At 35.1% G+C, this 13,722-nt stretch overlaps 1 protein-coding gene across 5 annotated transcripts in view; it reads left to right on the forward strand.

The window, feature by feature from the left end:
* Nucleotides 1–13,722, forward strand: part of LOC136040857 (cAMP-dependent protein kinase catalytic subunit 1) — a 324,235-nt gene that overhangs the window by 38,069 nt on the left and 272,444 nt on the right. The window contains exon 1 of one of the 5 annotated variants that reach the window (XM_065725241.1): nt 11,446–11,467. The exons of the other annotated variants lie outside the window; for them this stretch is intronic. Within the exon in view, the coding sequence (XP_065581313.1) occupies nt 11,461–11,467 (7 nt within the window). The 5' untranslated portion in view covers nt 11,446–11,460. Of the gene's footprint in view, nt 1–11,445; nt 11,468–13,722 lie in introns of those variants that run through there. 5 annotated transcript variants of the gene reach the window in all.

The following is a 13,722-nucleotide window of genomic DNA, read 5'->3' on the forward strand; positions in this document are numbered from 1 at the left end:
ATAATGTATAGCTGTAGTTAAGCTTCAAACACTTTCTTCGAGTCAAGTCCAACACTATATAGTATATAAGAAATAAACATATACGCCCTTAAACTTCAGGAAATAGCAACAGAATAGTAAAAAGAAGAAGTTAACCACATCAAAATATCAAAACAAAAAACACGCAACGCTGGCTCGTTCTAACTAAAAACAAGGACTGACTTTAATACCATAGCGGTCACAATAGAGACAAATTTCAAAAGGGAATCTCAAATGCGAATTCACGTTTTGTGTTTGAGAAGTTGATTATTAAGAAAACGTGCAAGATGTATGGATAATTTACAATATTTAAAATGCCCCTCTGCATAAGAAACCACGTTTGCATAAGAAAACATGTATAAGAATACCCCTCTGCATAAGAAAACTTAAAAGAAACCATGTTTATCGATGAGTTTTTTAGCGACAATTGCCGTCTCCTTGATAGACATAACCATAACTATCCCTTACACTCAACCGATTCCCATGATGATTACCTCGGAAGATGTTACAATTTGTGGGTTGATCGCATGTTTTTATTTCCTAAGCTAAAGTTATGGATCATTTGTCAAGGCTGTTATTTTGTTTGAAAATTTGACTAAAAAAAAATGCTAATATGCACAGATTGTATTATCGACGCAATGCCCACCCACATATATTTATCATCACCATCATCATCATTTTATTTGTAAACCATCACAAAAAAACTGGGCAGAAAGCCCAGAAAAAGACTGATTAAAAATCAAGAAAAGAGAAAAAAGAGACAACAGAAATGAAAACACACAAGTGCTAATATGTGCTACAATTGCGTTATGTTTTTAATTAACGATTGAAGAATTAATAATTATTGACGATTAAAATAACGATTGTCAAATTGATCATTATTAACGATTAAATTAACGATTCATAAACGATTACTTAACGATTAACAAATTAATAATTATTAACGATTAAATTACCGATTAATTAACGATTGACGATTGACCATGGATAGAAGGAAACATTAAAAAACCCTGATACAAGCTTATGTTACTTATTGTACTTCTTTAAAAATAACTTTAAAAACTACGTATAACAAAGCATAAAGACTAAGTCGAGAACTAACCTACCCCAAAAAATGTCTACTAAGAGCCATGTAAGGTCTGTAACATCCGTAAAAAAAGAACTAGAAAAAAAGTAAATCTCTGTCTTCCTTATGGCCTTTTAAGGCGAAGTTGACCGAGTGAAAACTACTTTTTGTTTACCAGATTTGAGTTACTTGGGGGGGGGGGCATTTCAAGTGCACTCGATTTCTTTTTTTACCTTAAACAGGACTCAAGAAGACTGAGAATACAAAAAAAAAAAAAATGTAAAAAAGCACTGGTGACGTGCCTGAAAAAGCCATAAGGAAGAGATGGCTTAAGCCAGAGCCCAGACTATTCAATATATAGTGTTTAGCAGGAATTTTGGCATAGGAAAATGTTAAACTTCGTATGTCTATGCTAACTAGATCCAAGTACGTCAAATATGTGTGCAGCTTTTGCATATATGCTTCTACGTCTATAAGTGAGCAATAAAAGTGTGTAATACGAGAATTGCATAGTTTTCACCAGTCTCTTTTGTAAAATATTCAAACAATTCAAAAGTCTTAACAAATAACCTGTTCTTTCTTATTTAAATTAATTTAAAAAAAACTTTTCCCACAAAATATGTGTTTAAAGAAAAGTAAAGAGCTTCATTAAGCCAAGAATGAGCAAAAATAAAGTAAAATAATCTTACAAGCGTAAAACTACCACAAACCGCTATAATTAAATAAATGAAACTCAAAACGAACAGAAATTACAATAAATAGCCGAGTCAAGCTCAAATGATTAAAAATTAATATATAATCATCAAAAATTAATATAATAGTAGGGCTGATAGCCCCCATACCTTCTCTAGACTAGAACACAATTTGCGTTTTACTGAAAAAAAAATGACCGCGGATTGTCTATTTATTTAACATATACTGATATTTCTTCCTTAATGTTTTGATAATATTTTTTGAAAGTAAGAAAGGTGGTAATGTTTCAAACGTTTTTTTTGTTTTGTTTTAGTAAAGCGCCAATTGTGTTATAGTTTTAAGAAGGCATGTGGGTTATTAGCCCTACTCATGTTAATGTTTGCTCATTTTGGAGTTTAACTCGGATGTTTATTCTAATCTGTGTTCGTTTTGACTTTCATTAATTTATTGATAGTGATTTGTGGTATATTAACGCTTTGAACATTATTTGACATTATATTTGCTCATTCTTGGCCTAATGAAGCTCTTTACTTTTTTAAAAACTTGTTTTGTGGAAAAGTTTTTTAAGTCAATAGCAGTTCGTTATTTACTATCATTGTCTAATTAATGGAAAAAATAATATACAATATTTTTTCACTTTTTTTCTATGATAATCATATAGCCCATATAGCATGGGTTGTTATTTGTGTGTTGGAGAAACTTTTTCAACAATTTTCGATCGTGACACAAACAGTATTCTTATTAATTTTACAGCTTCTGAAGTTGAATTAAAAACTAAAACTTAATATGATTCACAAAAGACTCTATCTATGCTCTTGAACAACCTGGATACACTTACACTTTTGTATTTAAATAAATTGTAAAAACAGAAGTAGTAATAGTAGTATCCCCAAAAGTTTCAACTTAATAGACAGAGTCGTTCTCGATATAACGCTGAGGTATTGACAACCATAACTACAATGCCTTTTGATTCATTTTAAAGCACGATGGATCAACTGCATAAGTATGAGAGATTGACATGTCTAATATCCCATGGACATAATTGCTGGACCTTTCTACTATACTGAAAAAAATGGCTGTTTCAAATTTTGACTCTATGCGTTTGGAAAATGAATGGGCTTGAGAGAAAGGCTGCTTGTCCTAAAACTTCTTGTTACTCTTAAAAAGAGCACCAGAACTTTTAATTTTGAATTGGATTAGCTCCTTTGAAAGTTTCAATGATATCTCTAGCTATTATAGAGTGGTGCTGCCTATGATATTGCTAATATGCTGTTTTGGAAACCTACATGCATACAGTTTTTCCTTTAATCGAAACTCCTAAACATTCATCTTAATACCTTTTCTTCTTAATACCTTTTTTTTCTTGATACCTTTCATCTTAATACCTTTCATCTTAATACCTTTAGCGTCATTAGTTACATTAGGTTTAGTGGTAGTAATAAAAGTATGTAGATAGTGTCTTTTGGCTAGGTCAAAATCCCCCGCAACTTACCCTTAAAGGTTTAAACTAGTAGAATGACTTGTTCTCCAACTACTGCTTTGTCACCTTTTTGAAAGTCCACATGCTCATAATTTTTTTTTATTTAGTTCAACATCCAACAATATATTCCTTTAAAGCTTCACCTTAATACCCTTAGCTAGTGCAGTAGCGATAGTCGTAACAGCAGTATGCACATATTTGCCCTCCAGTCCGTTTTGACTATTGAAAAGGGCACTAGCCCTTTCAATTTCCACTCGAATGAGCTCTTTTCAAAGTTTTCACGATAACAAATGGCCATCTCAAAATTTTTATTAGATGGATTTCTGGAAAATATGAGGGGTGGGAGTGGGGTATCCCCCTCCAATCACTCTGAATTTTAAAAAGGTTACTAGAAATTCGTATTACCAATCCAATGAGCCCCCTCCGAAGTTTATACGATCAGCCTTTCTATCTATAACTTGTATGCCCCTTGGGTATAACTTATAACCCTTGCCGTGAAGGCTCAGGAGGGGTTGTCTCAGGGGGTTTAGTTGCCCTCCGACTGTTTTTGAGCATTAAAAAGTGTACTAGCCCTTTCAATTTTCAATCGAATGAGCCTTTTTCGAAGTTTTGACGACAACAAATAGCCATCGTAAAATTTTGATCAGATACATTTTGGAAAAATACAAGGGCTGGAGGGGGTATCCACCCTCTCATCGCTCTGAATCTCAAAAAGGGCACTAAAAATTCTGATTACCAGTCCAATAAGCCACTTCCGTAGCTTATACTATCATCCTTTCTGATTCAATTGATACGATTCAATTTCCAATTGAATGAGCCCTTTTCGAAGTTTCTACACAACTCCTTCGATACGCTGTGCCCTGATCTAAAAAAACAAAACAAAAAAAACAACAAATAAACAATACGTTGTGCCCACATCGCTCAAAAATTATGCTGAAGTTCAAACATGAATAGCTTTTTCAGTGACAGCGTGTTTGGGAAAATGGTGGGCGTGGGAGGGGGGTTAGTTGTCTTCCATTCCCTTTCGACTATTGAACAGGGCATTAGTTGTCTCAATTTTAAATCAAATGAAGCTTTTTTGCAGCTTTTATGACAACAAAAGGCCATCTCAAAATTTCTATCAGGTGCAGCTTGGGAAAATACAAATCCACCCTTTGATTACTCTCAATCGTAAAAAGCACATTAGAACTTCCAATTGCCAATTCAATGAGTCCTCTCCAAAGTTTATACAATCACCCTTTCTATAAAAACCTTATTTGCCCCAGGGCACATCTTATGACCCTTACTCTGAAGGCTGTGGGGGGAGGTGTCATCCTCAAAGACATAATTTCTGGACTTTTCTATTACATTGGAACAAATGATTATCTCAAAATTTTGATTGGATGTCATTGGGAAAATGGTGAGCGTGGGAGGGGGGTTAGTTGCCCTCCAATCACTTTCGAATATTAAAAAGGGCACTAGCCCTTTCAATTTCCAATCGAATGAGCCTTTTTCGAAGTTTCTATGACAACAAATGGTCATCTCAAAATTTCTATCAGATGCATTTCGGGAAAATACGAGGTGGGGGGTATCTACCCACACATCACTCTTAATCTCTAAAGAGGCACTAAACCTTCTGATTAGGAGTCCAGTAAGCTCCCTCCGAAGTTTATACGATCACCCTTTTTATATAAACCACATTTGCCCCAGGGTATAACTTACAACCCCCGCCCTGAGGGCTGTAGTTGAGTTGTCATCCTCAAACACAGAATTTCCGGACCCTTTAAGTATGTTGAACAAAATGGCTATCTCAAATTTTGATTGGGCGTGTTTGGGTAAATGGTGGGCGTAGAAGAGGGATAGTTGTCCTCCAATCACTTTTGACCATTAAAACAGACACTAGCCCTTTTAATTTCTGATCAAATTTGCCTTTTTAGAAGTTGTTACGACAATAAATGGCCATTTCAAAATGTGTATCAGATTCATTTCAGGAAAACACGAGGTGTGCGGGGGGGGGTACCTGACATTCTATCAGTTTTAATCTCATAGAGAGTACTAGAACTTCTGTTGAACAATCCAGCGAGCCCCTTTCGAAGTTTCTACGATCACCCTTTCTAAACAAGCTTTACATGCCCCCAGGGCATAACTTACAACCTTTGTCCTGAGGGTTGTGGGAGGTCGTCATCCTCGAATTCAGAATTTCCAGACCTTTCAACTACGCTGAACAAAATTGCTACCTACCTCAAAATTTTGATTGGATGTGTTTGGGGAAATGGTGGGCGTAAAAGGGGGGCTAGCTGCCGTCTAAAGATTTTCGATTATTAAAAAGGCCACTAGCCCTTTCAATTTCCAATCTAATAAGCCTTGCTAGAAGTATAACTTACAATCCTTGCCCTGAGGGATGTGGGGGGAGGTTTTTCATCCTCAAAGACATAATTTCCGAATTTTTTAACTATGTTAAACAACGTGGCTATCTCGAAATTTTTACTAAATATGTTTGGGAAATCTATTGGCTTGGGAGGGGGTTAGTTACCCTCCAATCACTCTAAGAAACTAGCCCTTTCAATTTTAAATCGAATGAACGCTTTTTGAAGTTTCTACGACAACTCCTTCGATACGAAGTGCCCCGGTCAAAACAAAACAAAAGCAAACAAATAAGTAAATAATACATTGAGCCCGTGTCGCTCTTTATTTAGGCAGTGCTATTGCGCTTTCCACTAAAGAAGAACATCCTCTGAAGGTATCAACTAAAAACACCCAAAGTCACGCACAGATATTATCCGCCAGTCTTCAGCGGTAGGATTAATAGAATTCTGATTAATTTAATCTCTAAGTAATTTAAACTTAATCTCTGTTGCACTTTCTTACCTTGAATGTCATTTGAGGGATAAACGGAATATGCATGAAGTTGCAAGAACTATTCCAGGTAATGGGTTGAGTTTAATGAGGCACCAGGGTTGAGTTAAATTGAACCAAGTGGAGTTGTGTTACATGTGTTGACTTAAAATGGAACTCAGAGTACATAGCTCTATCACCAGATTTCTGGACACATAAAGGGGAGTTTTAGTGAAAATCTACATTTGTAACTTAAGCTCTTTAGGCATGGCAGGATATCCGTTAACTAAGATGGACTACCCTGAAAAATATCCGTTAACCAAGATGGACTACCCTGAAAAATACCAAAATACCCAGGAAAACACCAAAACAAAAACATCAAATTTGTTCTTTTGCTCTTAACCAGTTAATACGTTTCACCTATGAAATTTTATTTGCAGCTTCCGGACATATTTTATTAATAAAATCATTCCTTGATAGTTGAGATGAAATATTAGATGAGCATTTGTTTTTAATGCAACAGCATAGGTAGGAGGCTTGGATTGGCTTGGAAATCCAATTTCTTCGCTTACTCTTAGCAATTTAATTCTTCCTCGACCTCCCCTGAGGTTTGCCTTAAAAGACCCTTATTCAAAGTTTTCCTATCTTAAATGGTAGTAAAAATATGACTGTGAAATGCTTAACTTGGAATTCCCAACCCAATCGGTTAACACAATCAAATTATAAATGATTGAGGTTAAGAATTTGGATTCCTTGTAATATCACCGTTGAACTGTCATGAATCGAAAAAAACCACCATCTATGCTTCTGCGCAAATCTGGAGGAAGGGGATTGGGCCCCAACTATAGGCCCTCGCATTATACAGGTCAGAAGTCCTTGAAATATCCTGATTTCTAAAATATGTAACATGGGCTAGGCTGGATTCAGAAGAGGGATTATAGGGTGTGACACCCCTCCAAAATGTTTGTGCGACCCGTAAAAATATAATACAAATGCACAAAAACATATCTTTAATAATTTTTAAAGTTTTAATTGTTACCAAACAATCCCCTCCATGAGGCAAAATCCTGGGTATGGCCCTGAACCTGAAAATCCTATGATTTCAAATGGGCGATTCGTGGAATGGAAATGAATTCTTCAAGAGCAATTGTGTAAAGTTATCATGTTGCATGGGAAGCACTAATATTGCTAATACAAAATAATTGTGGCTTTAACCCACCTGAGGCCAGTGTGTCTGTGAACGCTCCTCCTCCATCCTTCCCTATTCTAAACTTCGCTCTTTACTCCCTGCCATAAAATACAAGCTTCCAGTATATATATATATATTTTTATTTAATTGTCAGTTATGATTCTTACCCTGATAGTAATTTACAATTATTGTAAAAAGGATATTTTGAGGTCAACAGCTTTAAAAGTTTGAGTATCCTATTCCTTAAAACAGAAAATAAATTCACTGTCCTTGGTCTTAGGTTAAGTGCAAATGCAGAAATAAATACAAATACATACAATTGTGCTTTTAGCTCATATTGACCCGAAAAGTTAAATATTAAGGAGTTATCTTTAGCTATTCAATTTTTCTTACTGGAACCACATTTCTGGGTGGAACTTCGTAGTTTATCCAGTTTTGAGCAGCCTATAGAGGCTCAGCCATTTCTCAGTTTCAACATGCTAAAGCAAGAAATTTGGACCTTGTCACCTAGGGCTTTTAACTACTATAAACCACTTTTTTTATGAGGAAGAAGCAGAAACCGTTTTTCATAAACAGCTAGGAGCCTTGAATACCAGTTGAGGATAATTACTCAAAGATCTGAAGATTTCATAACAATTTATGTCTTAATAACTTTTTTATCTTCTTTTTCATATGATCATTAGTTTCTAAAGTATACTAAAAAAATCAAGAGGGAGGAATTGAAGATCAAAGCTAAATAATCAAAGTTATATAATAAATCATTCCTCTTTCTTTTTTAATGATATCCTCTTGAAATAAGATTAGAAAACAGTTTCTCCCTGCCAAGTATTTAGTATAAAGGCTACTCACATTGCCAAAGACGAATCAGAACCACGTGTCAAAATACTTAATTTATTGCCAAAATAATCGACAAATTTGTATGTAGTGTTTTTTCAAGTATTTTCTATATATTAAAAAACGTGGATTTTCATTGACTTAAAGATGCTGACTTAAATACGAAAAAGGACAATACTGTTTCAGTGTCCTTTTTTTAATCTTTCTGGTATCTTTCGAGACAATAATAATTCATCGGATTCCTATTCTATTGGCCTAAAATTAGGGAGAGGATTGACCTCATTCTTTGTATTTTAAAAAACGTTCTTTGGGTTAAATCAGACATGAGTGTCTGATTTGGGCCTTCGAGCCCGTGATTACCGAAATCTCAATGTTTTTATGATTATTCATAAAATTTTCTATATTGTTCGTTCAAAACACAAACTCTTCGCGTATTTTTCAAATCTTTGTTCTTTAACCCTTCTCTCATTCCCCTCCTCAATAAAAAAGATGAAAAAGCATCATAATCTTCCTAAGGGAATTCCAGTGGACAAGCCCAGTAAAAAAAAAACATTTATGTCTAATAAAATTGTTGGCGCTAAACTTGAACCATTTAGTTGAAACAAATGCCAAAATGTTTGCTGATTGCAAAAGATTATTCTTTAGTGGGCTACTCTAATCTGATCGTCTAATTGCTCGTTGCTGTATTCTACCACGTCTTTATCAACTGTGGGTCTACCAACTAAAAAAATTGCAGAGGCGAATAGAAGCACCGCTGTGGCTTTCCACAAACGAATAAAAGCTCCTACAAAATCAAGCCGTCTGAAGGCAACATGGCTACGGACAATCCTCCTTTATCACAACCTATTCGAAGCCTCCTTTTTTACACCCTCCCAGGAAGGTATCATTACACTTAAATCTTTCCTTATGACACCTCCCCACCCCAACCGGGCACGACCTGCTTGTCGTTTGGCCATAGACGGTTGGCCGAAATAGACAATCTTTGGCATTCTGTCGTCCTTCATCGGCAAAATGTGCCTTAGCCATCTCAACCTTTCTCTCGTTATAGCCCTAGAAAGCGGAATTGAACTACACTGTTTGTATAGCCTACTTTCGAGATACGGTCAGACAGTTGGGTTTCAAAAACAATCCGTCAGCAATATCTCTGGAAAACATCATCCAAATCTTCCTCTGTTTTACGGAGTGCCCATGCTTCAAGACCATACTTAATTAGTGTCGTCACTGTAGCTTTCAATATTCATATCTTGGTTCACAGGCTTATCTTCTTATTCTTCCAAATTTTTTCAACTGTGAAAAAACACCATGGACCTTGGCTATTCCACTTTTAATATCTTCGCTGCGCACACCATCTTTATTAATAATGCTACCAAGGTAAGTGAAGCTGTCCACTTAGTTGATATTCTCGTTACCCAATATCTTCTTTTCATCTTCACTTATTCCTAGCCTTTGTGTCTTCCTTATCTTAAAACAATAATTTTCAAACCTGAACTTGCAAAACCTCCAAAAGTTCATTCATTTTGCTCAAACTTTCATCTAGAATGATTAAATCATCAGTATAATCTAAGTCCAGGAAAATTTTTCATTCCCATTTGATTCTGTTTTCTCTCATTTCCTTTACATTTCATTTTGATGGACTTGAGACTAAGTCCATCAAAATGAGATAGAATACAACCCTGCTTAACTCCTGATTTAAAACGAAACCAGCTACTAAACCTATTTCCTATCTTATCCGCAGTGATTTTATCCTCGTATATAGCTCTAATAACTTCAATGTATTTGCCTTTCCCTAAAGCCCGCTAATAATCTATAAGACTGAGGACTAATTGGACTTGATGACTCAGACACTTCTCAATTATTAATCTAAGACTGAAAATTTGATTGACATATCCTCTACCCTTCCTAAAACCGCACTGTCCTTCTCTTAAAACTTTATTACCAGCATCTCTAAGCTGAAAAAGTATCCTCATCCTAAGTAATTTGCTACCTATGGAAACCAGGCTAATGCCTATATAATTAACCCACTCACTCTTATCACCTTTCTTATAGATGGTCTTAATTACATTTTTCCTAAAATCGATGGGTTGGGTACTTCCCCTGTTTAAAAATCATATTCATAATCTTCAGTAATTTATTTCGAACGTCAGAACCACCATATTTAAGAAACTCAGTAACCACACTATCAGCACCAGGGGCCTTAATATCTTTTAATTCTCTTAGTACTGTCATTAATTCTTCCTCACAGAATAAATCTTTCTTCACATCCAAAGTGTCATAAACTTTTTCATTCTTCTCTGCATCTTTTCCTGTAAGCATATCACGTTTTAGCATATTTTCAAAATGTCCTAACACCCTTTCTGCAACTCCTTCTGTTATCACTACTTGTAGCCCCATAGCTAAGGTGTTTTCCAGAAAAGACAGACTTTAAGGTTCATTCACAACAAGGTTTTCTTAATATTGAAATTTAGTGCTAATTTGAGCCAATCAGGATTTTTCCTTGTAATTTTTCAGCTAATCACGTGATTCTACGAACTTCTTCTTTCATAACTTCTCTTTCATTGATCTCAAGTTGTTTTTTGTCTTTTGATTCAGTGTCTTTTCTCCTCTCTTAGAGTTCACTTAAGAAGGTTAGATTTTGTTGTTTTTTTTTCCTCTTTGATTATATTTTTTTTAGCACTGAGGAAGACTTGGCGGAGATCCTTGTCGAAATATTTACGGAATTTTCATCTGTATATTTTGCTACTGGCCGACAAAATACCCTTTTTTTCACCTATTTGATTTTTCTCCCTTCATTTATTATTTCCTTTCTTGTTTTCATAAGTTCTAGGAAAGATTTAATCATCTCAAATTAGCACTAGCTAAATCTTAGTATTAGTAAAATCTTATTGTGAATGTGTCTTTACAGAGAATCTGGATTAGAGAGTCATAATCTCGATTGTGGCGTTCCACCAACCTTCTGGATTGTGACAAGCCGGAATTGAGTTAACCATTTCGATTAATAATCTTTTGTCTAAGCAAATTCAGCTTCTAGGATCGAGCATCGACAAATTTTTAAATTTGCAGATTGCTGAAAAAAGTTGCTGATTTACAAATTGCTCCAAATTTGCAAGTTGTTGAGAACATTTCGTGTTTTACCTTTTTGTAAATTTGCAAATCGCTGCAAATTGGCAAGTTACTGAAAACATATTCAGTTTTACATCATGGGTGAAGCCCGAAGGCCTGAATTTTTAGAGCCTTACACGTAAAATTTTTTTAAGGAGCCCGAGACCCAAAACAATGTCAGTGAAAGGAGTTAACATTATTCAGGGTGGCGAACATGATCCAAGGGTCTCAATCGTGTAGCACCGAAGTGTCACACTGTGTGTGGGCATGTATAGTAAGTATTGAGAGCTATACCAGAAGTGTTATCCAAACTAAAAGCATCGTAAAGTTTCGCTTTTACTTGACAAAGATTGGTTTTTATTGACTGTCAGTGATTCTATGGGTAAAGGCATAAAATACCGCTTTCTCTTGCAATAACTTTACATTAGTGGAAAAGGCATCTGATTAGTTGAAAGTGATGTCAAGCGATCACTTTCATCCAATCAAAGACCATTTCGTGATCCATCTAGTTCAAATTTGGCACTCATGATACATTTTCTAATGCCCACCATATATGTGCATGTGAATTGACAGTGCGTTAGTGCATCAGTCCAAAATGGTGATACTTTTGCGTTCCATTTTTAAAATGACCATGATTTTTGTGGACCATGTTTGCCAATTTGAAAATGGATCTATGGTTTTCTGATATAGGTATTGGCAACGAGCTACGTAGGTTTGCTTGTAACAAGATTGTTTTGGGTCTTTAGGAGAATTCTTAAATTTGTTTTATTTTTCTATGCATTGTCGTGCTTCCATTCTCTGAATTTTCAAATTCACATGGCAAAATTGCTTGAAAATTGAACTTAGAACTTTAAAGGATTTAACATTTATTTATTGCAAGTGTGCTTCTCTTTATATTTAAAGAGATGATGAAAAATTGCCTATTACAAGTTAGCTGACTGGATCACATCCTGTATTAATGGAAATTATAAAATGAGAAATTATGAATTGTCGTCTGCATCTATTATGCGTTGAGATTTATTTTACGGTACCAACTTGAAGCGAGCAGTTGATCTGTTGATCAGCTAGATGCCGCACTACACTCTAATATTTTCTATGAGATGCTAGTAGGTGGCGTCAAAGTTTTAAAAAATAGAATTCATTCCAATGAGCTAAAGTGCATAGAGGAAGAAGATGAAATTTTGATTCATGCGCTGCAAGATTGAGTGAGATTCAATGTAAGCGTCATGAGAATTGAAAGTGTAGGAGTTTACGGAGTTAAGTATTTATAAATTTAAAATCACTTCATCCAAAAATGTATACGGTAATCCTTATATGACTTGGCTCATTCCCAATCTTATTGTATGTCTATATACTTGGACATTTTCTGGCGTCTAAATTCTAACTCTAGAAATTCATGTTAGCGTACAACACTGGCTGGAATAATGAAGTCGCCAACATTGAAGTCGTTGCTAGTGTGCAAAATGTCAAACGTGTTTCGATCATGTATATAAAGCAAGTCTTTTTTTTCTAGACGCTTATCAGAGTTTCGATCAAAAGTAAATATCTCAGTGTCAAATATTCTTGGCTCTAACGCACTTTGCTACTTAATATTAATTCTTTTTTATTGATTGCCTGTCTTGGCATAGGTTTTGTTTCCTTATCTCTCTTTTTAGTACTCATAGCATATTTATTATACTGCTATATTTTCACTTGTATCGATTAAACGAATTTAAAGATTACGACGAATTGGGGCATATGTTTGCCCATTTGTTTCTGGAAACAGATTTGAAAACTATAAATGTATATTGCATGTATAATTACTTCATAAGAGCCAAAAAAAATGTCCGCACAGATCTCCTAAGGCTAGAACATCATCAAATATGTCTAGGGAAGGGAGGAGGAGGGCAAATGTTTAAAAAAAGTTTTGGGCTGTAAAAATAGACTATTTTTTAGACGAGATACAAAATATTTTTATAGTAAGTTTAAGTAATAGTAATTTAATAGTCATAGCAATTTTATATTTTAAATGATAATTTTAAGTGGATATCCATGCGTGAACATAATAAATCCAGGGCTCCTACGTAGTCACTATTTCCACTAAAAAACATTATTTTAAAAACTGGTCGCTATTTCTCACTCTTTTCGAGAAATGGTCACTAAAGTCACTTTCTTATGAAAACAGCTAAGTTTTTCCCCCAAGAGTTTATGTTTCCAGGCCAATGCAAACCCCGTTTAGACTGGAATGATTTGAGAAAAAAAATTGTGCTGCGTGGGCTTTTAGTTTTAGAGGCTATTCGCAAGTATATAGCCAGTCTCAACTCAGCTGCTTTTTTGGTCAGCAGACATAACAAGGTAGCTAACAAGGTAAGCTCCAATATTTTATTTAAATCTAAGTCAGTAGTTCTGCTCATTGTTTCTACTTGGTACAAATTCAACAACAGAAGACTTTGTTGTAACTGCAGCATATATGGCTGAGGATTGTCTTCCTGGATCCCTCAGAAGCGCTATTCTGGTTTTAATTTTATGTAAAGCTGTTGTATGTAAGTG

This window comes from Artemia franciscana, chromosome 21 (assembly GCF_032884065.1).
Source record: "Artemia franciscana chromosome 21, ASM3288406v1, whole genome shotgun sequence".
Lineage (NCBI taxonomy): Eukaryota > Metazoa > Arthropoda > Branchiopoda > Anostraca > Artemiidae > Artemia > Artemia franciscana.